This window comes from Geotrypetes seraphini, chromosome 5 (genome assembly GCF_902459505.1).
Source record: "Geotrypetes seraphini chromosome 5, aGeoSer1.1, whole genome shotgun sequence".
NCBI lineage: Eukaryota > Metazoa > Chordata > Amphibia > Gymnophiona > Dermophiidae > Geotrypetes > Geotrypetes seraphini.
Window position 1 is genome coordinate 120,592,840 of NC_047088.1, and position 26,634 is coordinate 120,619,473.

General features: G+C 48.1%; 1 protein-coding gene across 3 annotated transcripts in view; it reads left to right on the forward strand.

The window, feature by feature from the left end:
• Positions 1-26,634, forward strand: part of TRA2B (transformer 2 beta homolog) — a 360,067-nt gene that overhangs the window by 293,568 nt on the left and 39,865 nt on the right. For all 3 annotated transcript variants that reach the window (XM_033947301.1, XM_033947302.1, XM_033947303.1), the window contains one exon: positions 25,242-25,289. In XM_033947301.1, the coding sequence (XP_033803192.1) occupies positions 25,242-25,289 (48 nt within the window). The remainder of the gene's footprint in view (positions 1-25,241; positions 25,290-26,634) is intronic.

A 26,634-nucleotide genomic window follows, 5' to 3' on the forward strand; every position in this document is an offset into this window, starting at 1 on the left:
TTCCTCACCCGGTACCGCCTCGGTGCGCTCAGGCAAATCTCTTTCAAAGACCCGCCATGCCGAGCCCTCCACACCGATGTCCAAACATACGCATCCCGACGTTAGGGACCCAGATTTGTGGGAAGACTCCCCTCACGGTACCGAGGAGGACGCTTCATCAACCGATGAAGAACCCTCCATGACCAACACCGTCTCAAAACCAGAGCAATACTCTTTCTCCAAATTCCTTAGGGAGATGTCAGCAGCTCTTTCCATTCCCTTAGAATCCGACTCTAAAAAGTCTCAGGCTTTCCTCGATGCCCTAGACTTTGAGCAACCTCCCAAAGAATTTCTGAAGTTGCCCGTCCAAGACATCTTACGGGAAACTTTCTATAAAAACTGGGAAGCTCCCCTCACGGTTCCTGGAGCCCCTCGTAAATTGGATAGCTTGTACCGGGTTATTCCAAACCCAGGGTTTGACAAACCTCAATTACCCCACGAGTCCCTCCTGGTGGAATCTACTTTGAAAAAATCTCAGGGTTCCATTGTATATGCCTCCACCCCTCCTGGCAGAGAGGGAAAAACTATGGATAAATTTGGTAAGCGCCGTTTCCAAAATGCCATGTTAGCCAATAGAGCCAACAACTACACCTTCCACTTCTCCTTCTACATGAAGCATCTGGTGCAACAGCTCTCCTCCTTACAGAAATATCTTCCTGAACATAAGGTCCCTCTTTTCCAGCAACATATTTCCAGCCTCCTCCAACTCAGGAAATTCATGGTTCGCTCCATCTACGACTCATTTGAGCTGACCTCTCGCGCATCTGCCATGGCGGTGGCCATGCGCCGTTTGCCATGGCTGAGAGTCTCTGACCTAGACATTAACCACCAGGACCGCCTGGCTAACGCACCTTGTCTGGGTGATGAACTCTTCGGAGAGTCCCTGGACTCAACAACCCAGAAACTCTCAGCACATGAGACCAGGTGGGACACTCTGATTAAACCTAAAAAGAAGACTCCACCTGCTCGCACCTACAGACAGCAGTCTTCCTACCAGCGCAGGTTCTCGGCCAGACCTCTCAACCCGCCTCAACAGCAGCCACGCCGACCTCGGCAACAACATCAAACTCAGGCTCGCTCTCAGTCTCACCAACCTGCCAAGCCTCTACCTCCGTCAAAATCATCTCAGCCCTTTTGACTCTTTTCTCCAGGGCATAGCCAGTCTCCCAACATCATTGCCTCTTCCTCAGCCTATCGGAGGACGCCTCCAATTCTTCCTCAGCCGTTGGGAGGTCATCACATCAGACCAATGGGTCCTCAACATCATTCGCCATGGCTACTCTCTCAACTTCCAGACTCTTCCACCAGACAATCCTCCCGTAGAGTCTGCTTCTCACTCCTCCTAAACCCCCCTCCTCCTGAGGGAGGTCCAATCCCTCCTTTTTCTCAATGCCATCGAAGAGGTGCCTCCGGACCAAAGGGGTCAGGGATTCTACTCCCGCTACTTCCTGGTTCCCAAGAAGACAGGAGACCTCCGCCCCATCCTCGATCTCAGGGACCTCAACAAGTGTCTGGTCAAAGAGAAGTTCAGAATGCTCTCCCTGGCCACGCTTTACCCTCTTCTCTCTCAACACGACTGGCTATGTTCCCTGGACCTCAAAGAGGCCTACACTCACATCCCTATCAATCTGAATTCACGTGGCTACCTCCGCTTTCAGATTCAGCACCGCCACTATCAGTACAAGGTACTACCTTTTGGCCTCGCATCATCGCCCAGGTTGTTCACCAAGTGCCTTATTGTGGTAGCGGCCTTCCTCAGGTCTCACAACCTCCAGGTGTTCCCCTACTTGGACGATTGGTTGGTGAAAGCAACTATGTCTCCACTTGTGCTGCAAGCCACTCATCACACCATCTCTTTCCTCCATCTCTTGGGGTTCGAGATCAACTACCCCAAGTCGCATCTGCTTCCCACACAGCGACTTCAGTTCATCGGAGCAGTTCTCGACACCACTCTGATGAGGGCGTTTCTCCCCTTCGACCGACACCGGACCCTGCTCCACCTCTGTCGTCAGGTGCTCCTTCATCAAACCATCCCAGCTCGACAGATGATGGTCCTCTTGGGCCACATGGCCTCGACAGTCCATGTACTTCCTCTGGCGCGACTCCACCTCAGGACACCTCAGTGGACTCTAGCCAACCAATGGTCACAGACCACGGATCCTCTTTCTCATCCCATCTCGGTGACATCGTCTCTTCAGCAATCTCTTTAATAATGGTGGTTGAACTCCTCCAATCTTTCCAGGGGTCTACTCTTTCATCTACCCCCTCACTCCATGATCATAACCACGGATGCCTCCCCCTATGCGTGGGGAGCTCACCTGGGAGATCTACGCACCCAGGGACTCTGGACCCCTCAGGAGCATCAACATCACATCAATTTCCTGGAACTCAGAGCCATGTTCTATGCTCTCAAGGCCTTCCAGCACCTTCTCTGCCCTCAGGTTCTTCTCCTGTGCACAGACAATCAAGTCGCCATGTACTACATAAACAAGCAAGGCGGCACCGGATCTCGCCTCCTCTGTCAGGAGGCTCTCCGCATCTGGACCTGGGCCACGGACCACAGTCTCTTCCTCAAGGCTGTCTACATCCAGGGCGAACAGAACTCCCTGGCCGCATCCTTCAACCTCACGAGTGGACTCTGGACCCCCCAACACTCCGCTCCATCTTTGTTCGCTGGGGCACTCCACAGGTGGACCTCTTTGCAGCTCCTCACAACCATCAGCTGCCCCAGTTCTGTTCCAGACTCTTCTCTCCTCACCGTCTGGCCCCGGATGCATTCCTGCTCGACTGGACGGATCGGTTCCTCTATGCCTTTCCTCCACTCCCTCTGATGTTGCGGACGTTATACAAACTCCGCAGGGACAGGGCCACCATGATTCTCATCGCTCCTCGGTGGCCTCGCCAACACTGGTTCTCCCTCCTGCTTCAGCTTAGCTCCAGGGAGCCCATTCCTCTTCCTGTGTTTCCTACTCTACTTACACAGCAGCATCAGTCTCTACTACATCCCAATCTGTCCTCGCTCCACCTGACAGCTTGGTTTCTCTCGGGCTGACCTCTCCAGAGAATCTGTCTCAGCCTGTCCGTCGCATTTTGGATGCCTCCAGGAAACCGGCCACTCTCCAATGTTACCATCAGAAGTGGACCCGGTTTTCCTCTTGGTGTCTCCTGCATCATCACGATCCCACCTCATTGGCGGTGGAAACTATACTGGACTATTTGCTCTCTCTGTCCGATGCTGGCCTCAAGTCTACCTCAATCAGAGTCCACCTCAGTGCCATCACTGCGTTTCATGAGCCTATCCTCGGAAAACCTCTCACGGCTCATCCTCTGGTTTCCCGGTTCATGAGAGGCCTCTTCAATGTCAAACCACCTCTGAAGCCTCCTCCTGTCGTCTGGGACCTGAATGTGGTTTTATCAGCCCTCATGAAACCTCCTTTTGAGCCTCTTGCCAGAACTTCACTCAAACTTCTAACATGGAAGGTGCTTTTCCTCATTGCCATCACCTCTGCCAGGAGGGTTAGCGAGCTGCATGCACTGGTCGCCGATCCACTGTTCACTGTTTTTCACCATGACAAGGTGGTTCTGCGTACCCATCCTAAATTCCTCCCCAAGGTGGTCTCGGCTTTTCACCTCAACCAGTCCATTGTGTTGCCTGTCTTTTTCCCTAAACCCCATTCTCATCCTGGGGAACAGGCGTTGCACACGCTGGATTGTAAGCGTGCCCTTGCATACTACCTTGACCGTACCAGGGCTCACCGCTCGTCTCCTCAGCTCTTTCTGACCTTCGATCCTAACCGTCTAGGTCGTCCTGTTTCTAAACGGACGCTTTCCAACTGGCTTGCTGCCTGGATTGCGTCCTGTTATGCTCGGGCCGGTCTCTCACTGGAAGGTGCTGTCACGGCCCACAGGGTCAGAGCTATGGCTGCTTCTGTGGCTTTCCTCCGTTCCACGCCCATCGAGGAAATCTGCAAGGCTGCCACTTGGTCCTCAGTTCACACGTTCACTACTCTCTACTGTCTGGATGCCTTCTCCAGACGGGATGGACACTTCGGCCAATCTGTGTTACAAAATTTATTTTCCTAATGGCCAACCATCCCTCCTCCCTCTCTGTTAGCTTGGAGGTCAACCATGCGTTAAGAATATGCTGCCTGCTTGTCCTGGGATAAAGCACAGTTACTTACCGTAACAGGTGTTATCCAGGGACAGCAGGCAGATATTCTTACGTCCCACCCTCCTCCCCGGGTTGGCTTTTTAGCTGGCTTATCTTAACTGGGGACCATGCACTCCTCCGTCGGGCGGGAAGGCACTCGCGCATGCGCGGTGCGGCCAACTAGAACTTTCTAGTTAAAAAGGTCCGTACCGGGGCTCCGTCGGTGACGTCACCCATGCGTTAAGAATATCTGCCTGCTGTCCCTGGATAACACCTGTACGGTAAGTAACTGTGCTTTTTGGGTTGTTTTTTTGTTTTTTACTGTATCCATGTTGACCCCAAATCTCTCGGTACCTGTCTAGTTTGAACAGCCAGCGGTACTGGTGCTTACCCTAACGCAAAAAATATACAACTTGCTTAGGGAGAAATTGGGTGAGCATTTTCAGATGCTGGTGCCGACCCAACTCCTGCCTGTGACGACATAGACTCTCGGTGCCAGTCTGAGCTATTGACATCGGTAGCCCCTCCACCAGAGTTTCTATCTGTTCACACAATTTCTATCAAGATTCCCTTGATTGGAGACTCTGAGCAGGAACAAATTGTTTCATGCATGATGATGCCCTTTCTTTTGCTTTCGCTTCAGCTGCTCACAGCATCGTCTGACCCAGCAGCGGCAATTCTTATGTTCTTATGTTTGCAAACAGACACTAGTGACCGAATCTATTTTTAAAGACAAGTCAGCAACAAGATAAGTCTTTCTGGTCTACTTTTTTCAAATCCTGGCTATTACATATACACAGTATCCCTTAAAAGGTTTTTGAAGTCCGGGGTGAAGGGTTCAGCTTTATTGAAATGCTTGAGAAAAAACTATAAAAAAATATATATACCGGCCAATGATTGGAGCAGGAGCTGTAGTACTACGCGGATTATCCTCAGTTTGTGATTCACTGAGGCCATAGCCTTTCAAGTTCGTTGGGCTAACAATACTGATGTGTTTTGTCTGGTATTAGCGGTATTCTAGACTAATTCTTATGATAGCTTGGAGGTCACCCATATGTGAGAATACCTGCCTGCTTGTCCTGGGATTAAGCACAGTTACTTACCGTAACAGGTGTTATCCAGGGACAGGAGGCAGTTATTCTCACAACCCACCCACCTCCACTGGTTGGCTTCTCTGCTAGCTATCTGAACTGAGGAGATGCGCTCTGTGCTGGGCGGGAAGGCACTCGCGCATGCGCGGTGCGGGCAACTCGAAACTTCAAGTTTCTTCAAGCAAGTCTGCTTGTGAGGCGTCCTCATCCGGGCTCCGTCGATGACGTCGCCCATATGTGAGAATAGCTGCCTGCTGTCCCTGGATAACACCTGTTAAGGTAAGTAACTGTGCTTTATGGTGTCCTGTCCTGACCTGAGGGAAAGGGGTTTAGTCCCAAAAGATTGCCTTATTTCCATTTCATATTTATAAACTTTAATCAGTACAGTTACAATACAAATAAAAATTTTCTACCTCTTGTCATTTCTGCTTTAATCATCTTTCTGTCATAGAACTACAACTCTACCTTCTTGCAGGAGTTGGAAACAGCAGCCGTATACATAGCCCCATTTGCGCGATCATTAACTCATACCAACATCTGTGCACAATGCACAGCATGAAAATCCCTGCACTTCAAAATCATACCATCGTAGGAGCTTCAAGTAGCAGCTCTCATCTGATGATTTGCCAAGATTTTTCCCTGTATTGTAAGGGATAGAATTTTTTTTTTTTTTTTTTTTTTACACACAAAAAAACCCCACCTCTCTTCTGAGCTGCACACCTTAAGCACTGCAGTTCAAATAGCAAACAGCACTGGAACCCAGTGAGAAAACTCTTTGCTACCCATAGATGCATACAACTGATTAATAATGACTTGCCGTGCTGCCTCCTTTGGGGGTCGATGGGCATGTGCTGTGACTTAGGAAAGATCAGAGCAACTGACCCCCTTCCTTTGCCAGGAAATTCAAGTGGCAGAGGCACAACTTGGATTCAGCTCCCTCTCAAGAAAAAAAATGACGTTATAAACCGAGTAAAAATCCAGAACAAAAACTAAACTTTCCCGAGGCAGAAACCCCCCACGTGGTCTTGATCACCCTGCTTGCCAAAACTGAAGGGAACTTGACACCTTTTTTTCTCCCAGAGTCGTCCCAGACTCACTACAGCCACACGATCTGAGCAGAGGCATTATCGGCAGCTTTGTGGGAGGTGTTGTTTACACTCAATTCAGCAGGATTATTCTGCTTTCTGGAGACAGGGAAACATACCCTATCGGAGGACAGAGCCTGGTTAAAGAAACAGCAAAATAGCTCAGTAACCCTCCCGAGCAAAACTGGAGGCAACCTGAGGACTGCCCTTCAGATCGGCTTCTGATGTGTGGTCCCGTGCTTATAAATCGGCAGTGATTTGTATTTATTTCACAGGCAGCTGCCTTAGCCCCTAGCGAACTCATGCTTTGGGGCTCTAAGGTGTGCATGCCAGCTTCCCTTCTCTTCCCCCCCCCGGACATAACTCGGTTTCGGAGGGAAGAGAAGGGAAGTCGGCACGCACAAAATCACTGACTTCGCATCTCCAAGCCAGTGAGAGGTTTTTTTTTTAGTTTTGTTTGTTTTTTTATGTTGAGCGGTGGCGGCAGCAGCAGCAGAATTTGGGATAGATGACAGCCGGGCGGTCATCTAAATTAGCCGGGCGTAGAGCCCGGTTGAAAGGCCCTGGGGAGAACACTGTGTTTGCATTCTACAGATGGTTTTTGTGTGATGGTTCAAGTTCAGCTTATTTGATATATAAACAGAAGTTTAGTCTAACTGGTTTATAATAAAATCAGGGGAGGGAAGACACAACATGACTAACGAAATACAAAAGGGTTAGAATGTATGGAATGATTACAAAATTTATCAAAGGCAAAAAAGGAAAGGGAGAACACAAAAAGAACCATGAATTCTGCACTATATCAGAAAATTCTTAAAGATAATGTGCAGTTAATCTGTCCATGAACTGAAGCGGAAGTATAAATAGGTTATGCACAATCCGGAACACAAAAGCAAGTCTACATCTGAATTGGTGAGGAAAAACAAAATTAAAGTTTTGGAATGGCCTAATCAAAGTACTCACTTGAACCCAGTACGAAATGCTGTAGGGGGAGTTGAAATCACATGCTCCCAAATCTACAAATGTAATGTAATGTAATTTATTTCTTATATACCGCTACATCCGTTAAGTTCTAAGCGGTTTACAGAAAATATACATTAAAATTATAAATAAGAAAGGTACTTAGAAATTCCCTTACTGTCCCGAAGGCTCACAATCTAACTAAAGTACCTAGAGAGTAATAAAGAAATGAGAAGTGGAGATAGAGGAAAAATAAGAAAATAAACATTCTAACAAGTCTGTATTGAACTAAGTACTTTGGAAGGTAGAAGAGAGGAGAGAAAAGAATAGATGCAGAAGGAGGAACCATTGAACAAAAGAATTCTGGAGAAATTTAAATGATAGAAATAGAACAAAATGTATCTGTATTAAAGCAGTTCTGCAAAGAATAATGGGCTAAGATTTCTCAATAGCGATGTGAAAGACTGATATCAAATTACAGGATTTGTTTGGATGCAGTTAAGTTTAGGGAGCAGTTAAATTAGACTGATATCAAATTACAGGATTTGTTTGGATGCAGTTAAGTTTTAGGGAGCAGTTAAATTGCTTATTTGGTATTGTATAACTTTGTTCCTTAAATAAATGAAGTAATCTAAAAACTCTTTACTTGGATTCACTGAATGGTTTTTGATCTAAAGAAAATGTAACATTAGAAAAAGAGAGACATGTAGGTAAATATACTTTAGTGAGTCAGACAATGTCTTGAAGATAGTTGTTCATCAGTGCTCTCCAAGAAAGTTTTGTAGTAAACATGCAGATTTAGAGATTTAGTTAACACATCCTAACTGCTGCCAAAAGTCCTCACCTTTAAGTCACCTTTAAGTGTGACTTAAAGGTGAGGACTTAGCTCAATTGTTGTATGTCATTTATTTCTTGGGAATATGCTCTGCCCCCCCATAAAACAATTTTTCCATAGCGCAGCTTCACACTATTCCAGAACTTGTGGGATAGTTGTGTCCATTGATCAGCAGATAGCGATAGAAAGCCCTGAACTGAACCCTCTATATCTATTCAGATTCTTGTCTCGGCTCAGATTCTTGTCTTCTGTCTCCAGCAAGTGAATGGTCATAGCTATCAGCTTCTAGCTCTGCAAGTTTGGGCAATCCTTGTCCAATTGGTTAACTGGCTTCCAATTGAGCTGTGGGAGGATCATTAGTGATTCCAGGGTCATACCTGATGCGGCCAGATCCCTGATTCCTGCATGTGCAGTACTTTTCTTCTCCCTCTCTCTGCTATCATTGTGCTTGGAGCCTCAATAATTAAAGGAAAGAATCCAAAGAACAAGAAGCAGTTTTGTTTAACTGTAACTGGGCTTAGCTCCCAGTCGGTCACTAAGTGCTAGGGGTTCCCTTAGGGGCTTCTTCCCGGGAGGTGGCTTGCGGAGTGAAGACTGTGGGTGTAAATCCTCCTTTTTGCTCAGACCAGCTTGGGGAATAGGGTGCTGTGGACATCATTAGTGGAGTGCAGTAGGCGGTTTATGGCAGCACTAGCAGAGATTGCTAAGCAGTGTTCTACTGTGGAGCCTAACAACCGTCATTGGGTAAGTGTTGCAACAGCAATCAAGGAGTACCATAGGAGGGAGCAAATGTGCCGCGCAATTCACTTGGCCAAAACAGCAGCATGTCTGCAGGTGATTCCCATAGCCCAGAAGTCTCAGTTGCTAGCAGAAACTCAGGAATCAGTGTGAAGGGTGGCCATCTTGTCTGGTCAGCTGACTGTTTCCAATAACTGTTCTAGTGTAATAGGTATGTCATTTTGGATGAGTGGGTTATATATCCTAGTGCTCTTGAGCTTTGCAGAAAGAATCCACTCTGGATTGTTTTCTGACTCCCTCCTACTTCACAGAGGGCTCTGCTGCCCCCTACAATTTTTTCCACGAGCTTGAAGTGTTTCTGATCTGCTTATTTGTTTGTTTTTGGTCTGTTGTTTCATATATCCTCTATAATAAAACCCTAAGCACAAATGCGCACTTACAATGCCGTGATCCCTGCCTCCGTGATGTGTGCTTCCGTGCCACACATGCGCATGGCCTGCCTTCTACCCTGATCTCCGATGCCAGCTGACTTCCTGTGCTGCCAGGACGCCTCTTCTCACCCCCGGACCAGCAAACGTAGCAGCTGCGGTTTCATCTTGCAACCACGGGGCATCTGCTAGGCTGGCCCACTTCAATAATGCAAGGTGGGCTGGCCTAGCAAAAGCCCTGATGCCTGGACAAGGAGAGCAGGGAAAGGAGAAGGGGTACTACTGGACAGGGGGGGAGGTAAAAGGAAGGAAGAAGGGCTGCTGCTGGACAGGGGGAGCAGGCAAGGGGTGGTGGTGAACAGCCGAGGAAAGAGAGAGACAGAATAAAAGACACACAGTGGCCAAGGAGAGAGAGAGAAAGAAAGACAGACACACACATCTATTCTAGAACTCGTTAATGTAATGGGCTTAAAGACTAGTTTTCTTCATATTTTGATCCAGCTCTGCCTGTGTGGAGGAGAAGCAGACAGGTCTGTACTGATTGCTTAGCCAGCCAGCCTTTTTGAAGCTTGGGGCTGTCCTCTGGTAGCATTGCTACTAGGTGTTTGAGTACAGGCTGTTAGGCATCCATCCATAGGGGGCTGAGGGAATTGGAGGCTCAGTCAGACATCGGTCAGACTGGCAGCCCTAAGATTCAGCGCTGGAAGGACATCTGAGGCAGTGTTTTCTTCTCCCAGATTCACTTTGGAGCTAAGGTAGGTTGCAGCACATTGCCAGTATAGGTCACACAGAGTAAGGCTGTTAACAGCATATTAGGAAAATCGGGAGGGGGGGGGCTGCAAATGGTGTTTTTGAAGGTTGCTATATGTTCCCCAATATTCCCCCCTCATCTAAAATTTGCTAGATTTTAGTTTTATTTTACAATTTTTGAGGCATTTCTTGCGCCAAAACACTGCCACCGCGGCTGTCTTGGATTTTCCAAAAATATTTTTTCAAAGTTCTCTTGAAGCTTCAAGTCGCCTCATTTTGCCTCAGCACTGGCAGGGATGGAGTTCTCAGGCTCTTTTGATGCTAATTCATTCTAGGTTTGTGCTGGATGTGTGCCTGAAGAATGTCCTTGCACTATGTGTTGTGCACCACATGAAGAGGAGGCAGGAGTGGCCAGCTTAGCCCTTTACTCTCTAGGCCTGAAGAATGTGCAGGAATCCATTCTAGGTGTTACATCAATGCAGCACTCGAGGTTCTGCGCTTTCACATGGAGACAATTTGTTCTGTCATAGTTGTGGTGGCTCTGGGGGAATTCCTGACCTCTCTGAATCTGACAGAGGCCTATTTTCATATTCCATGTTCCTGAGGCTTCATGTTGTGGAAAACCATTACCAGTTTTTGGCCCTTCCCTTTGGCCTAGTGACTGCCCCTCACACTTTCACCAAGGTGATGGTGGTAGTGGCTGCCCACTTGCCAAAAATGGGCTTACAAGTTCATCTATTACTGGATGACTGGCTGATCAGGATCTTTTGCCAAAAGAGAGCAGGTGGTGTTTCAGGTGATCCAAGTTCTGGAGAGCCTGGGTTGGATAGTAAATTTTCTAAACAGCCAGTTGACTCTGACCCAGTCCCTAGAATATCTGGGTGCCTTGTTCAACATGGTAAATGGCCATGCCTACCTTGCATAGACATGCAGACAGAAGCTTTGCTCTCAAATAATAAGCTTGCTAGCCAAACCAACCCTGGTCAGTCTAGAACAAGTATGTAGGCAGATTGATAGGCTTAAGAGTAATAAATCCCCAGAACCGGATGGCATCCATCCGAGGGTCAAAAAAAATTGAAAGGGACTATAGCTGAACTGCTTCAACTAATAGCCAATCTATCAATAAAATCGGGAAAGATTTCAGAAGACTGGAAGGTGGCGAATGTTACACCGATCTTCAAAAAAGGTTTGAAGGGAGATCCAGAAACTACAGACCGGTGAGTCTGACCTCAGTACCGGGAAAGATGGTAGAGGCGCTGATAAAAGACCGCATCATTGATCACCTCGACGGACACAATCTGATGAGGACCCGTCAGCACGGCTTCAGCAAAGGATGATCTGCTTGACGAACTTGCTGCATTTCTTTGAGAGAGTAAACAGGCAGATAGACAAGGGTGACCCATTCGACATTGTATATCTGGATTTTCAGAAGGCGTTCGACAAGGTTCCGCATGAACGACTACTTCAGAAGTTTGCGAGCCATGGAATCGAGAGTGAAATGCTCATGTGGATTAAAAACTGGCTGGCGGATAGGAAACAGAGGGTGGGGGTAAATGGACAGTACTCGGACTGGAAGAGCTTCACCAGTGGGGTGCCGCAGGGCTTGGTGCTTGGACCAGTGCTCTTCAACATCTTTATAAACGATCTGGACATAGGTACAACGAGTGAGGTGATTAAATTTGCAGATGATACGAAGTTATTCAGAGTAGTGAAGACACAGGGGACTGTGAAGATCTGCAATGTGACATAATCAGGCTCGAAGAATGGGCATCGACATGGCAGATGAGGTTCAATGTGGATAAGTGTAAAGTGATGCATGTTGGTAACAAAAATCTCATGCATGAATACAGGATGTCTGGGGCAGTACTTGGAGAGACCTCACAGGAAAGGGACCTGGGAGTTCTGGTCGACAAGTCAATGAAGATGTCTGTACAATGTGCGGCGGCAGCAAAAAGGGCAAACAGAATGCTAGGAATGATAAAGAAGGGGATCACGAACAGATTGGAGAAGGTTATCCTACCGCTGTACCGGGCCATGGTGCGCCCTCACCTGGAGTACTGCATACAGCACTGGTCAGCGTAGCGTACATGAAGAAGGACATGGTACTACTCGAGAGGGTCCAGAGAAGAGCAACCAAGATGGTTAAGGGGTTGGAGGAGTTGCCGTACAAAGAAAGATTGGAGAAACTGGGCCTCTTCTCCCTCGAACAGAGGGGACATGATCGAAACATTCAAGGTACTGAAGGGGATAGACTTAGTAGATAAGGACAGGTTGTTCATCCTCTCCAAGGTAGGGAGAACGAGAGGGCATTCTCTAAAGTTGAAAGGGGATAGATTCCGGACAAACGTAAGGAAGTTTTTCTTCACCCAGAGAGTGGTGGAAAACTGGAACGCTCTTCCAGAGTCTGTCATAGGGGAGAGCACCCTCCAGGGATTCAAGACAGGGTTGGGCAGGTTTCTGCTGAACAAGAAGTGCACTGGTAGGGCTAGTCTCAGTTAGGGCGCTGGTCTTTGACGTGGGGGCTGCCGTGTGAGTGGACTGCTGGGCACGATAGACCACTGGTCTGACCCAGCAGCGGCAATTCTTATGTTCTTATGTCAGTGTGGCACTATTTCCAAGTGCAAGGTTCCATGGAGGCCACAATAGATGTGGTTCCCTGGGCGAAAGCTAACTTGTGTCCTCTTTAAAAGATGTTGCTATCGTGTTGGTCTCAGATGGACTGGTGGCTTTGCCTTAAGCCATTAACAAGGGCATACCCCTACTCATAGCTTCCTGGGTAATTGTGATGACAGAGGCCAGTCTCTTCAGATAGGGAGCTCATTGCAACCATCGGCCGGTTCAGGGTCATTGGTTGACTGCCGAGAGAAAGTGGTTGATCAACATGCTTGAACTTGGAGCTATTCAGCTGGCTTTACAGATGGTGCAGAAGACTTTGGAAGGTCAGGTGGTCCAAGTCTTCTCAGACAATGCTGCTATTCAAATGGGCAGAATTTCATCTTTTGGTGCTCCTAGCAACACACGTTGTGGGAGAGGGCAATGTCCACAGACGATTTCCTCAGCAGAGACCTTGAATCCGGGCGAGTAGATGCTGTCTAAGTCAGCCTTCCACACCATTGTATGTTGCTGTGATCACCTGACGTTTGACCTCATAACAACAGCACAAAACAAGAAGGTGGACAGATATTTCAGTCAAAGGTTTGAGCTCGGAAGTGCAGGTCTGTACGATCTGGTCCAGCCATGGCCGCAGAGTGACCTTTTGTATGTGTTCCCTTCATAGCCCATGATAGGACATATCCTCACAAGATCACAAGCTATCAGGGAAAGGTCATTCTTGTGGCTCCAGACTGGCCATGCAGACTGTGGTATGCAGATCTAGTGTATCTTCGGACCGGTCAGAGTCTCAGGCTGCATGTGCAACCAGACCTTTTTTCTCAGAGTCCAGTGATCATAGAGTAGCTGGATCATTTTGCTCTTATGGCATGGCTCTTGAGCATGAGGCATTAGTGCATAAGGGGTACTCAGAGGTAATTATTGCTACTCTGCTCAGGTCTAAGAAGCTGAGAATGGTCTCTGCCTATGCTAAGGCTGGTGCATCCAGAAAAAGGAGGATCCCTTCTCTGCTCTGGTCTCTGTGGTGTTAGCCTTCCTCCAGGTCGGCTTTGACAATGGACGTATGGTGACATCCTTAGAGTCCAAGTAGCGGGACTCTCTTGTTTTAGGGCTCAAAACAGCAGATCTACGCTGGCGTCTCATCCAGACATACACAGTGCTCCCTTTAGAAATGTGACTATCAGGCACCTAATAAAATCTCCATTCCCTTCTTGGGATCTTAACGTAGTTTTGTAGGGTCTCAGCCAAGCTATACGAGCTAACTAGAAGTGTGGCTTTGGACTGAAGCTAGGACAGTCTTCCCCAAGGAGATTTTGTAGGGTGGCAACTTGGTCCACCCTACATACATTTGCCAAATTTTACAGAGTGGATGTGGACTCTGCCTTTGGTCCTCAGTGTTATGAGCCAGCGCAGTGGTCCCATCCTAGATTTCTGGGACTAAGTTTGTACGTCCCACTCATCCAGAATGACACCTATTATACTCTCTCACTCAAAAGGTTCTTATCCAAATCTGAAATTGGGTGCCAGTCAGACCTTAAGGGTATGAATCCTAATTGCAGAAGCAGGATTAGCAAAGTTAGCTGTCAACTCCTTTCCCTGTTCCTCCACTTCCCAAGCAGCTTCAAGGGGAAATTCAGGAAGAAGGAGATGAAGTGCTGAGCTACTATTTGCCGTGGTTCGAGGAGGCCTTGGACTGCTCTTTGAGTGAAACTCTGGAAGGAGAGCTACCTTCAGAGATATCCCGAAGGTCCTCCGGTTGTTTCATAAAGAAGAACTTGGGGCTTTCATTACTGAGGCTATTGCAGTTCTGTCTGTTGAGAAGCCTAAACATGTGGTATTAGGGTACTGTACTGCTTCTTTGATAAGGGGCATTAAGGATCCCTCAAAGGCTTTCCCCTATGGATTTAGAACCTCATTTCAGCAGAAAGGGTCACTCCAGTGCCAGGGCTGAAAGTAGGTAGAGCAGTGTCTTGCCTGTATCTGCTGATGTACAAAGAGAAAGACAAGTTGCAGCTTCCTAAAGTGGAATCTTTGGTAACAGCAGCCTTCCGGTATGGGGGGGGGGGAGGGGAGGGAATTGTGTTCAAACATCCAGGATAGGAGATTGGAAGCAGTGTTGAAACAGACTTTTGAAGTGGCTGCTATGGTGCTTTGGTTTACAGCTCCTTTGTAGCCCAGGCCTGTCTCCAGTGCTGTCAGCAATCCAGTGCCCAGGACAAATCCACACATCTGGAGTCCAGGTTGGCTTTCCTAGCAAATGTGGTGTGTGACATGGCTAAAAGCATGTCCTTGGCAGTAGCAATCCAATGGCAACTTTGGTTAAGGAACCAAAACTAGTTGGTTAACTTGCCATTCAAAGACCAGTGGCTGTTCAGTGAAGACTGAGTAATCTTGTTAAAGAATGAGTGAGACTAAACCACAGAGACCGCCAGAAGATAGACTTAAGTCCTCTGGACGTATGTTTGGGGCAGCAAATCCCAGGTTTTGGGACAGTTTCCATTATAGGCCAGGCTGGCATTAGTTTGGACAAAGATCTTGCATCCAGTTGCATCAGGCCTTTTGTTGGGGACAGGAAGTCCGCCTCACAGACAGGAAAGGCAGCCGTGACTGCCAGGGCTTTAACAGTGATGCCATGCCAGTCGTCTCCTCTCTACCGATAGGATGTCTGTTTCAAGGATTTCTAAAGGAGTGGACCGCCATTACTAAGGACCAGTGGGTCCTAGATATTCTGCAAAATGGTTACAAATTGGAATTTGCCCACCTGGTTGTTCCTCTTTTCTTAGTCGCCCTGTCACACTAGGGTCAAAGCAGCTCAGATTCGATCGACTCTCAGTTCCGTGTTGGAGCTCTAGGCCATCATGCCTATGGCTCCAGAGGAACAAGGTTGAGGCAGGTACGCTATAGTACCCAAAATGGAAGATACATTGCACCTAGTCTTAATGTAATGTAATGTCTTAGACCTGAAAGGCCTCAATCAATGTCTCCACATCTCACACTTTCGCATGGAGACGCTATAGTCTGTCATAGCTTCAGTGGAAGCAGGGGAGTTGTTCCTGGATGTTTCAACTCAAGGTGTTGCTGCTCTGGATCTGAAGAAGGTGCACATGTATAGTCCCATTAGGATCCACATCAGCAGTTCCTGCACTTTGCAGTGTTAAGTCAGCATTTTAAATGCTATTTGTCCTTGCAATGGCACCAAGAACATTTTCCAAGGTAGTGGTAGTGGTTTTTCTGCGATGCCAGGGCATCAGAGTGCACCCGTACCTGGACAATTGTCTGATTTGTGCCATCTCGTATCAGGACAGCATCTTAGCTACTTCCAAGATGGTACAGCTATTTCAGTCCTTGGAATGGGTGATCAGCATGGACAAGTGTATCTTGACCCCCTCACAGAGGATTGAGTACCTAGGTGTACTCTTCGACACCAGGACAGAGAGGATCTTCCTCATGGCCTGCAGACACCAGAAATTGCTTCAGCAAGTTCAAATTCTGTTCAGTTGAACCTGGCTGAAGGTATGGAACTATGTGCAGGTCCTAGGGTAGAATGGCAGTAGTAGTGGTGTCCTGAGCTCAAGTACATATTTGCAGGTCTTGTTGAGCTGGTGGTCCCCAGCTTCGCAGGATTATGTGGTCTGGCTGCCTTTAACTAGCTCAGCATGACCAAGTTTGAAGTGTTGGTTGCAGCAGGTACACCTGACATTGCAACAATGGTGGCATATATAAACAAGCAAAAAGGGTCCTGCTGCAAATAGCTGGCGAAGGAGGCCAGTTGGGTTAGCACTGGGCAGAGAAACATCTCCTGCTTGTCGGCAACCCATATTGCGGGAGCTCTCAATGTAGAGGCCGACTTTCTCAGCAAGAACTCCATGGATCCGGGAGGATGAGAGTTGTCCTTGGATATTAAGGTGTTGGGGTCTCCCAAGGATGGATTTGATGACTTTCAATAAAAATGCTAAGGTGTCTCGCTTGTCAGCTGATTGAAGGAATTGGGCTCTTTGAGCCTCGATGCTCTGCTTCTGAAGTGGTTGGTTTGGAAGTTGATCTGTTTTTCCTTCTTGACAAATAATAGGGTGCATAGTGAAGAGAATTGTGCACCATCTGGTGGCTCTGGATTGGCTGCAGAAACTATGGTATGCAGACCGGTGAGACTTCTGTATGGGAAGCTGCTAAGACTCTCATAGGGTCAGGGTCTACTTTGACAATGTCCAGTGTTTATGAAGAATCTGTTCCCCTTTGGTCTTGGAGCCTAGCCCACTCCATGGTTGATGCAAGGGTTACTCAGTTGGTGGTTGCAATCTTGCTTCAAGCTCAGAAGCGTTCAAATTCATCCTTGTGTGCACGAGTTTGGTGCATATTTGACAGCTGGTGTGAGCAGCATGAGATGGTGTCCTTTTTGGCTTCAATTTTCCATATCTTGGATTTTCTGTAGGCCAGCGTCAAAAGTGGCCTGGTATCGGGTTCTTTAATTGTGGCAGTGTTGGCCTTCTATAGAGGAAGACTGCAGTATGGCTCCTTGGCATTCCACCCAGATGTGGTATGCTTTCTGAGGGGAGTGTATCGGCTTTACCCCTCTTCCCCTCCCCCTTTCACACACTGTCTGGATTGGGACTTGAACCTGGTTCTGAGGGCATTACAAGAAGCTCCATTTGAGCCTCTGAAGGGGACAACTATCAAAGATTTAAGTGGTGTTTTTTGGTTGTGGTGGTGTCTGCACTGCGGATTTCTGAGCTTCAAGTACTGTCATGCAAGGGGAGAGCGGTATTGATTAGACAGATCCATCCTTTTTCCCGAAAGTCATCTCACTGTATCATGTGAATCAGTCTGTGGGCCACCCCTCCTTCCACAGGGAGGAAGACGTTGCTTGTTATCCTGGAGATGCAGCAAAGCATACCTGCCGTGTACTCCTTAGGTACTTGGGGGTCACAAATTATGTTCGGCAATCAGATCATCTTTTTGTACTCTTTGGAAAGCAGAATGAGGGGAAATGGCATTAAAAGCCATGATCACGAGGCAGTTAAAGGAGGTCATCCTTTCAGCTTACTAAAGGGCAAGCAGCCACCACAGGTTTTGACGGCACATTCCACATAGCAAGCAGCAGTGTCCTGGACAGAATTGGCATTGACGTCCCCAATGGAAATCTGTAGGGTGTTGGTATGGACGTTGCTGCATTACTTTGTGAAACACTACTGGGCGGATATGGCAGCGTGTACTGAAGCAGGATTTAGAGCATCAGTTTTGCGGTTGGCAGGCCCAGGGTGCCATTCTGGTTAGAGATTGCTTTTGAACATCCCACAGGTTTTGGAATAGTGTGAGGCTGCTCTATGGAAGGAGACATTGACTTACCTGATAATTTTCTTTCCATTAGCATTTCACACTATTCCAGCAGCTCACTTGTGTATCTAGGAATATGAGGCAATTCGCATCGTTGTCCGGCTTGAGGTGAGCAGGTAGGTACAATATAGTTCCCTATCTCTCCAGGGAAGGCCCGAGAAGGGGGAGGAGATGAGTGAGGCATGTATCATGTTGTAATTTGTTGTTGAAGTTCTACCTGTTTGCTTGTTTCTACGTTTTTACATAAATACTGAGAAACTGAGCTGATTAATAGATATAATGGATTCAGTTCAGTGTTTTCTCTCTCTACCTGCTGGTCGATGGACACAACTATCCCACAAGTTCTGTAATAGTGTGGAAGTGCTAATTGAAAGAAAATGATCCAGTAAGTCTTAATTTCTCCTTTCCATGAAGTGCAAAGCATGGTATGCTGAATGGAGAAATATCCTAAGGGCCTGATTCAGTCTTATATAGACAGCTGGATATAGTACCCAACTATCTAAATAGCACATAGCCAGCTACCTGCCAGTACTCAGCAGGGAATAGCTGGCTATCTCATGCAGAATATTGCAGACTTCGGATTAGCAGGTGACCAGCTATGTTGTGCCACATAGCCAGTCACCGCCAATATTCAGCAGCACAGTGGACAAAGACAACCATCTAAAAGGGTGGTATATATTTGGCCTTTAAAACTTAGCTGCTCAATATTGGCATAGGTGGCTATGCCTCACCTGGCCAAAAATAGACTGGAAATTCAATGCCATTGGCATTGAATTTCTGGCATCACTGCAGACTGTAGATGGCCAGCGATCTTCTGTGGTCTGAGTATAAGCCTGTAAATGCATGCAAGTTTGCTATACCAACATAAAATGTGAAAAACTGTTCAGAGGCTTTGATGATTAGTCAATTTATATAATTTTCTTTATAATAAATTTTCAAAACACTTGAATCTGGAATTTATTTCATTTGAAAACCTTTCATGTGCACATTCAAACTGCTTTGACATTTTAACTTTGCTAATTTTGTTTTGTTTTTCTATGTAAACATGGGCTCTGCAACTAACTTTTACCCTTTAATTCATATATGCCCTTTATCCCAGGACAAGCAGGCAGGTATTCTCACTAGTGGGTGATGTCATCCGACAGAGCCCCGATACGGACATCTTGCAAGCATGTCTTGCTTGAAGAAACTCAGAAGTTTCGAGATGCCCGCACCGCGCATGCGCCAGTGCCCTCCCACCCGATGCTCCGGGCGTGTCTCCTCAGTTCTTTTTCTTCCGCGGAGCTGAGAAGTCTATCTTCAATTTGCGCCCATTGAATATCTTTTTTGCCTTCTTTTTGCCGCGTGTTGAGTTCTTTTGGGCTCTCCTGTGCGTTTATTTCTTTCTTTGATTTCTTTTTTCAAAAAAAAAAAAAAAAAAATTTTTCCTTCCGACTCCGGGTCGGCTGCGTTGCTGAGGCCCCGCGCCTTCGACCTTGCGGCGGAGCTTTTCCGGCCTATATCCCGGCCGATTACCGGTTTCAAAAAGTGTAGCAAGTGCCAGCGCGCGATTTCGCTCACGGACCCTCATCGACGCTGCTTACAGTGTCTGGGACCGGATCACTTCCCGAAATCGTGCCGGCCTTGCTCCACTCTGACGGCGAGAGCGTTTAAGCGCTGCTGTCTGCTCTGGGAGTCCATGTTCAAGATGGAAGCTTCGTCAAATCCTGCAGCTTCGACATCGACGGGGGCTTTGAATCCTTCAGCGAAGCCCGCTGCCTCCCCAGCTGCTTCGGGCCTCCTGAAACCGGCATCATTCACCCCGGTTTCGGCCCAGGCTTCGGCGCCGGTGCCTTCCTCCGTTTCCTCGGAGCAGGTATCGACCCCTACAGTTCCACCAGTGGTGCTCAAGGTGCCGAAAGCTGGCAAGCAGAAGCACACTGCACCTAAGGAGCGCGGAGACCTTGCGGAAGGGCCCCCTTTTGGTGCGGATCCCTCCATATCGGCTTCGCTGCGGTCCATTCTGGAGGCTCAGTTCGTCGAGCTCATGCAAACCATGGGGCCTCGTCTGATTGCCACCATCCAGGGTGACCTCCCAGCTTCGGCTTCGAGGGGCGGACCGCCCCCTCCTCCTCCTCCTCGCCGCACGACCTCGTTGCTCAGCGAGGAGGAGCGGCGAGTGGTGTCCGGGTCCTTGAGGAGGTCCTCCGATAGTGCTATGCCTCCTTTGGAAACGATTCCCTCGAGGAGGGCTTCTCTTAGTGATATGCCTCCTTTGGAGCCCATTCCCTCGAGGAAACCCTCGTTTAGTGACCTGCCTCCCTTGGAACCGATTACTCCGCCCCATGATTCAGTGTGGCGTCCACCTTCAGGTCCATCCAGTCCGGGGCATAGCAGGAAGCAGGACGAGTTCTTCCGAACTCCCTATCAAGCCTGGGCGACGTCCAGAGAAGCACCAACTCTTCCACCTTTGTGATCGATGGCATCGAGTCCGATTTGCTCCTTGGAAGCGTCTGACCCAGTCTCGCACAGAAGGACTCGATCCCCTTCCAGGCATCGAGAGGGGCATCGGTCCAGGCATTCTTCTAAGCATTCCTCTCGACACTCAACCGTCTCGCCTCAGAAGAAATTGCCTCGGTTGGGGTATGCTGCTTCGACTGGGTCTCCTCCTCCGGGCCCGGAGTTCGACGACCCCGAAGTTTTCTACTCGTCCTGTTGCTCACAGGCCTCTTTGGAGCCTGAGGCTTCGTCTTCTTCTAGTCCGTCTCGCGGGCCGGCGACAGCGGACCAACTGTCCTTTTCATCGTTCCTCAGGCAGATGGCGGATGACTTGGACATTACTCTAGATGCGGGGTCTCGATATTCCAAGGAGTATCTCGATACCATGCACTTGCCTCGGCCTCCGGCGGAGTCCTTGCGGCTTCCCCTGCACAAGCTCCTCGACCAGACCTTCATGCGCTGCTTCGAGTCTCCTTACTCTATCCCTGCGGTCCCTGGCAAATTGGATTCGCGGTACCGCACGGTACATCATAAAGGCTTCGAGGGTCCTTAGCTTTCGCACCAGTCCCTCCTGGTCGAATCCTCGCTCAAGCGGTCTCATCCTGGCCAGGTCTATGCTTCCGTACCTCCGGGCCGCGAGGGCAGAACCATGGATAAGTTTGGGCGACGCATCTATCAGAATTCGATGATGGCGTCTAGAGTCCTGAATTACAACTTCCACTTTGCAACCTACTTGGAATTTTTTCTACCTGTGCTTCGAAAGTTCACTCCATACATCGAGTCCCAGGCTAGGTTTGAGTTTGAGGAAGTGGTTGCTTCGTTGTCCCAACTCCGACTTCAGTTGATGCAATCTGCCTATGATGCGTTCGAGCTCTCAGCCCGAGCGGCGGCTTGCTCGGTGGCGATGCGCCGGTTGGCCTGGTTGCGGACCATTGATATGGACCCGAATCTTCAGGACCGCCTGGCGAACGTCCCGTGTGCTGGAGCGGATCTTTTTGACGAATCCATCGAGACTGTCACGAAGAAGTTGTCTGACCACGAAAAGTCCTTCCAATCTATCCTTCGGCCGAAGCCCAAGCCTCAGCAGTCTCGACCTTCTCGTCCACCGTTGATTTATCAGAGGCGTTATCAGCCGAGGCAAACTCCTCCTGCGAGACAACCGGCGAAGCGTCAGCTTCCCCAGAAGGGTCAGCCTAAGTCTCAGTCGCCTGCTGTCCCTAAGACCACACAGCCTTTTTGACTGTCTCGTCGAGGGCATAACCAACCTCGTTCTGCCTCCCCTTGTTTTTCCCATCGGAGGGCGCCTCCATCATTTTTATCATCGCTGGGAGGCCATAATAACCGACCTCTGGGTCCTTACTATCATCAGGGAGGGATACTCTCTTCATTTCCATCGGGTCCCTCCGGACCACCCTCCAAGAGAGTATCCTTCCAACTTGACTCAGACCGCCCTTCTTCTTCAGGAGGCTCAGGCTTTGCTACGGCTTCGTGCCGTAGAGCCGGTTCCTACGGACCAACTGAACCAGGGATTTTACTCCCGGTACTTCCTTGTCCCGAAGAAGACGGGCGACCTGTGACCCATGCTGGACCTCAGGATCCTCAACAAATTCCTTGTCAAAGAGAGGTTTCGCATGCTGACACTTGCTTCTCTCTACCCCCTCCTCGAGCAGAACGACTGGTTATGCTCTCTGGATCTCAAGGAGGCCTACACTCATATCCCAATTCATCCGGCCTCTCGCAAGTTCCTCAGATTTCGGGTGGGACATCTCCATCTGCAGTACCGAGTGCTTCCATTCGGCCTGTCTTCGTCTCCCAGAGTCTTCACGAAGTGTCTGGTGGTGGTGGCCGCAGCACTCAGGAACCAGGGTCTTCAGGTATTCCCCTACCTCGACGACTGGCTGGTCAAGGCTCCCTCGGCCTCGGGGGTCCTCTCGGCGACCCTGTCCACGGTTCTGTTCCTGCAGAGTTTGGGATTCGAGATCAACTTCCCCAAGTCTCATCTACAGCCGACCCAGTCTCTGCCCTTCATCGGGGCTGTCCTGGATACCATTCGTCTCAGAGCATTCCTTCCTTTTCAGCGCATGGATGCTCTTCTTCATCTCTGCCAGTCTGTGTCTTCTCGCCAGACCATCTCGGCGAGACACATGATGGTCCTCCTGGGCCACATGGCCTCTACAGTTCATGTGACACCGTTTGCCAGACTCCACCTCAGGATTCCTCAGTGCACCCTGGCATCTCAGTGGACTCAGGTGTCGGATCCATTGTCTCGACACATCACAGTCACTCCTGCTCTTCGGCAGTCTCTGCTCTGGTGGATGACCTCTTCGAATCTATCCAGAGGTTTGCTGTTTCATTCTCCTCCCCACCAGAAGGTTCTCACAACCGATTCCTCGACCTATGCCTGGGGAGCGCATCTGGATGGGCTCCGCACTCAGGGATTCTGGACCTGTGCGGACCGACTCCATCAAATCAATCTTCTGGAGCTCAGAGCCATCTTCAATGCTCTTCAAACTTTTCAACATCTGCTGCACGATATGGTGGTCCTCATTCGCACCGACAATCAGGTCGCCATGTATTATGTCAACAAGCAAGGGGGCACGGGCTCGGCCTCCCTCTGCCAGGAAGCTCTCAGAGTTTGGGATTGGGCGGTTCGCCACAACACCTTCCTCAAAGCTGTCTACATTCAGGGGAAGGACAATGTCTTGGCGGACAAGCTGAGTCGGCTTCTCCAGCCTCACGAATGGACCCTCCATTCCAGGTCCCTTCATCAGATCTTTGCTCAGTGGGGAACGCCTCAGATAGACCTCTTTGCGGCTCCCCACAACTTCAAACTGCCTCTTTTTTGCTCCAGGATCTACACTCCTCATCGTCTCGAGGCAGATGCCTTTCTATTGGATTGGGGGAATCGCTTCCTGTATGCGTTCCCCCCATTTCCTCTCATTCAAAAGACTCTGGTCAAGTTGAGATCGGACCATGCCACCATGATTCTGATTGCTCCTCGGTGGCCCAGACAACCTTGGTTCTCCCTTCTACTTCAACTCAGCAGCAGGGAGCCGGTCCTTCTTCCAGTGTTTCCTTCACTGCTTACTCAACATCAAGGTTCACTGCTTCATCCCAACCTGCAGTCTCTCCACCTGATAGCTTGGTTCCTCTCAACGTAACCCCTCACCAGTTTTCCCAGGCGGTGAGGGAGGTCTTGGAAGCTTCTAGGAAGCCTGCTACTCGTCAATGCTACTCCCAGAAGTGGTCTAGATTTTCTTCTTGATGTGTTTCCAATTCTAAGGAGCCTCAACGAGCCTCTCTTTCCTCTGTATTGGACTATCTTCTACACCTGTCTCAGTCTGGTCTCAAGTCAACATCTATACGAGTCCACCTGAGTGCTATTGCGGCTTTCCATCAGCCTCTACAAGGGAAACCTCTCTCTTCTCATCCTGTGGTTTCCAGATTTATGAAAGGACGTTAGATAGATTGTGAGCCCACCGGGACAGATAGGGAAAATGCTTGAGTACCTGATTGTAAAAACCACTTAGATAACCTTGATAGGCGGTATATAAAATCCTAATAAACTTGAAACTTGAAACTTTCATGTTAATCCTCCTCTCAAACCGCCTCCAGTGGTTTGGGATCTAAATGTTGTCCTTTCTCAGCTTATGAAACCTCCTTTTGAGCCTCTGAGCAAGGCTCCCCGAAAGTTTCTCACTTGGAAAGTGGTTTTTCTGGTGGCCCTCACATCTGCTCGCAGGGTCAGTGAGCTTCAGGCCTTGGTGGCGGACCCACCTTTCACAGTATTCCATCATGACAAGGTGGTCCTCCGCACTCATCCGAAATTCCTGCCTAAAGTGGTCTCTGAATTTCATCTTAACCAATCCATTGTGCTTCCAGTGTTTTTTCCGAAGCCTCATTCTCATCCTGGAGAATCAGCTCTACACACTCTAGACTGTAAACGTGCTTTGGCTTTCTACTTGGATCGCACCAAACCACACAGAACTGCTCAACTTTTCGTCTCCTTTGATCCGAACAAGTTGGGACGACCTGTATCGAAGCGCACCATCTCCAATTGGATGGCGGCTTGTATCTCTTTCTGCTATGCCCAGGCTGGATTACCTCTTCCCTGTAAGGTCACGGCCCATAGGGTCAGAGCAATGGCAGCCTCTGTAGCCTTCCTCAGATCGACACCGATTGAGGAGATTTGTAAGGCTGCCACTTGGTCCTCGGTTCATACATTCACCTCATTATTGTCTGGATACTTTCTCCAGACGGGATGGACAGTTTGGCCAAACTGTGTTACAAAATTTGTTCTCCTAAGTTGCCAACTCTCCCTCCATCCCATTGAGGTTAGCTTGGAGGTCACCCACTAGTGAGAATACCTGCCTGCTTGTCCTGGGATAAAGCAATGTTACTTACCGTAACAGTTGTTATCCAGGGACAGCAGGCAGCTATTCTCACGTCCCACCCACTTCCCCTGGGTTGGCTTCTCTGCTAGCTGCCTGAACTGAGGAGACACGCCCGGAGCATCGGGCGGAAGGGCACTGGCGCATGTGCGGTGCGGGGCATCTCGAAACTTCTTAGTTTCTTCAAGCAAGACATGCTTGCAAGATGTCCGTATCGGGGCTCTGTCGGATGACATCACCCACTAGTGAGAATAGCTGCCTGCTGTCCCTGGATAACAACTGTTACGGTAAGTAACATTGCTTTTTTGTATGTTCAATATACTGGAAAATTCACTTTGCTCTTTTGTCTTCACAGAGGGGGTGGTGGATGGAGAGGTGCCCAAGACAGAGATCAATTTTCCAGGTATATAAAGACATGTAGTAATATGGCTGTAGATAAACCTGCTCTGCCTAAATCATGTACTTACGATTAGGATAGAAAAAATCTTGTGCATTTGCCTCAAGACTGAAGAATTTCTGATATTGGTAGAAAGAAGGGACTGTAATGTTTGCCTTTAGTTTTGCTCTTGGCTCCTTTTTTTTCTTTGGTTTCCAATCCACTTCTCAGAGGCAGTGGGGGTTGTAGCACAATAAAATAGTCAGTGTCTTCCTGTTCTAATAATATGATGTGAGTGAGTGGCTGAGGGAGGGGTGGGTTGGTATTTGTGTATATCCTTTTATAAGTGTGTGTGTATACCTGAATTCTCTTTTCCAGTACCTTCCTGTGTCATAAATTACTTTGTGATTTCTTAGTGATTTCCAAGGAGGTATAAATTCTATTGAGGCACACTGTTTGATTCCTTTCCTTGCTCATGAGCATTAGTCCTAAAACATGTAAACTAAGCCCAAAATGCAGGCTAATGTTCTATGGATAGGTCTTGAAGCGTCAGTCAGGCTGACTTTCAGGTTTGACCCTGAACAGCACAATGTCAAGTTGACAGGGACAAGAAGCTAAAGTTAAACATAGTAAAAGTGAGGTTATTTTGACCTTTTTTAAAAAGGAATATATTTTTCTCTAACTGATTGATAAATGACTGGCATATTATATTTTATCCCAGGACAAGCAGGCAGCATATTCTCACTGATGGGTGACGGCACTGACGGAGCCCCGTTACGGACACTTTTTAAAGATGCCTTTTCAACATAATTTTATACTTCATGAATTATATTTATTTGGTTAGACCTGTTTTAACTATATCCCTTTTGTATTTTCCCTCAATGTTTCTTCTTTACTTTAAAATTGTATTTCATCCCTCTTTTCCTTATGTTTAACAATGTTAAATTTAGAGTATTTTAGCCATTATTTAAAATTGTATGTATTGTATGTGTTGGAACCCAAGCACAGTACCGGGTAAAGCTTTGGATTCTCGCCCAGAAATAGCTAAGAAGAAAAAATAATAATAATAATTTAAATTGAATCAGATTGGGCAGACTGGATGGACCATTCGGGTCTTTATCTGCCGTCATCTACTATGTTACTATGTATTGTAATGTATTACATTGTTATTGTTTTTTGTTTTTTATATTGTAAATTTTAAATGTACATCGCTTAGAATATCCGATTAAGCGATTTATCAAGTCCTCTAATAAACTTGAAACTTGCACTCTAAGAACTTAGAAAGTTCTGGCTATCCCGCACCATGCATGCGCTAATGCCTTCCCACCCGACGTAGGCGCTCAGTCCCTCAATTTCTTAGTTTCTGCGGAGC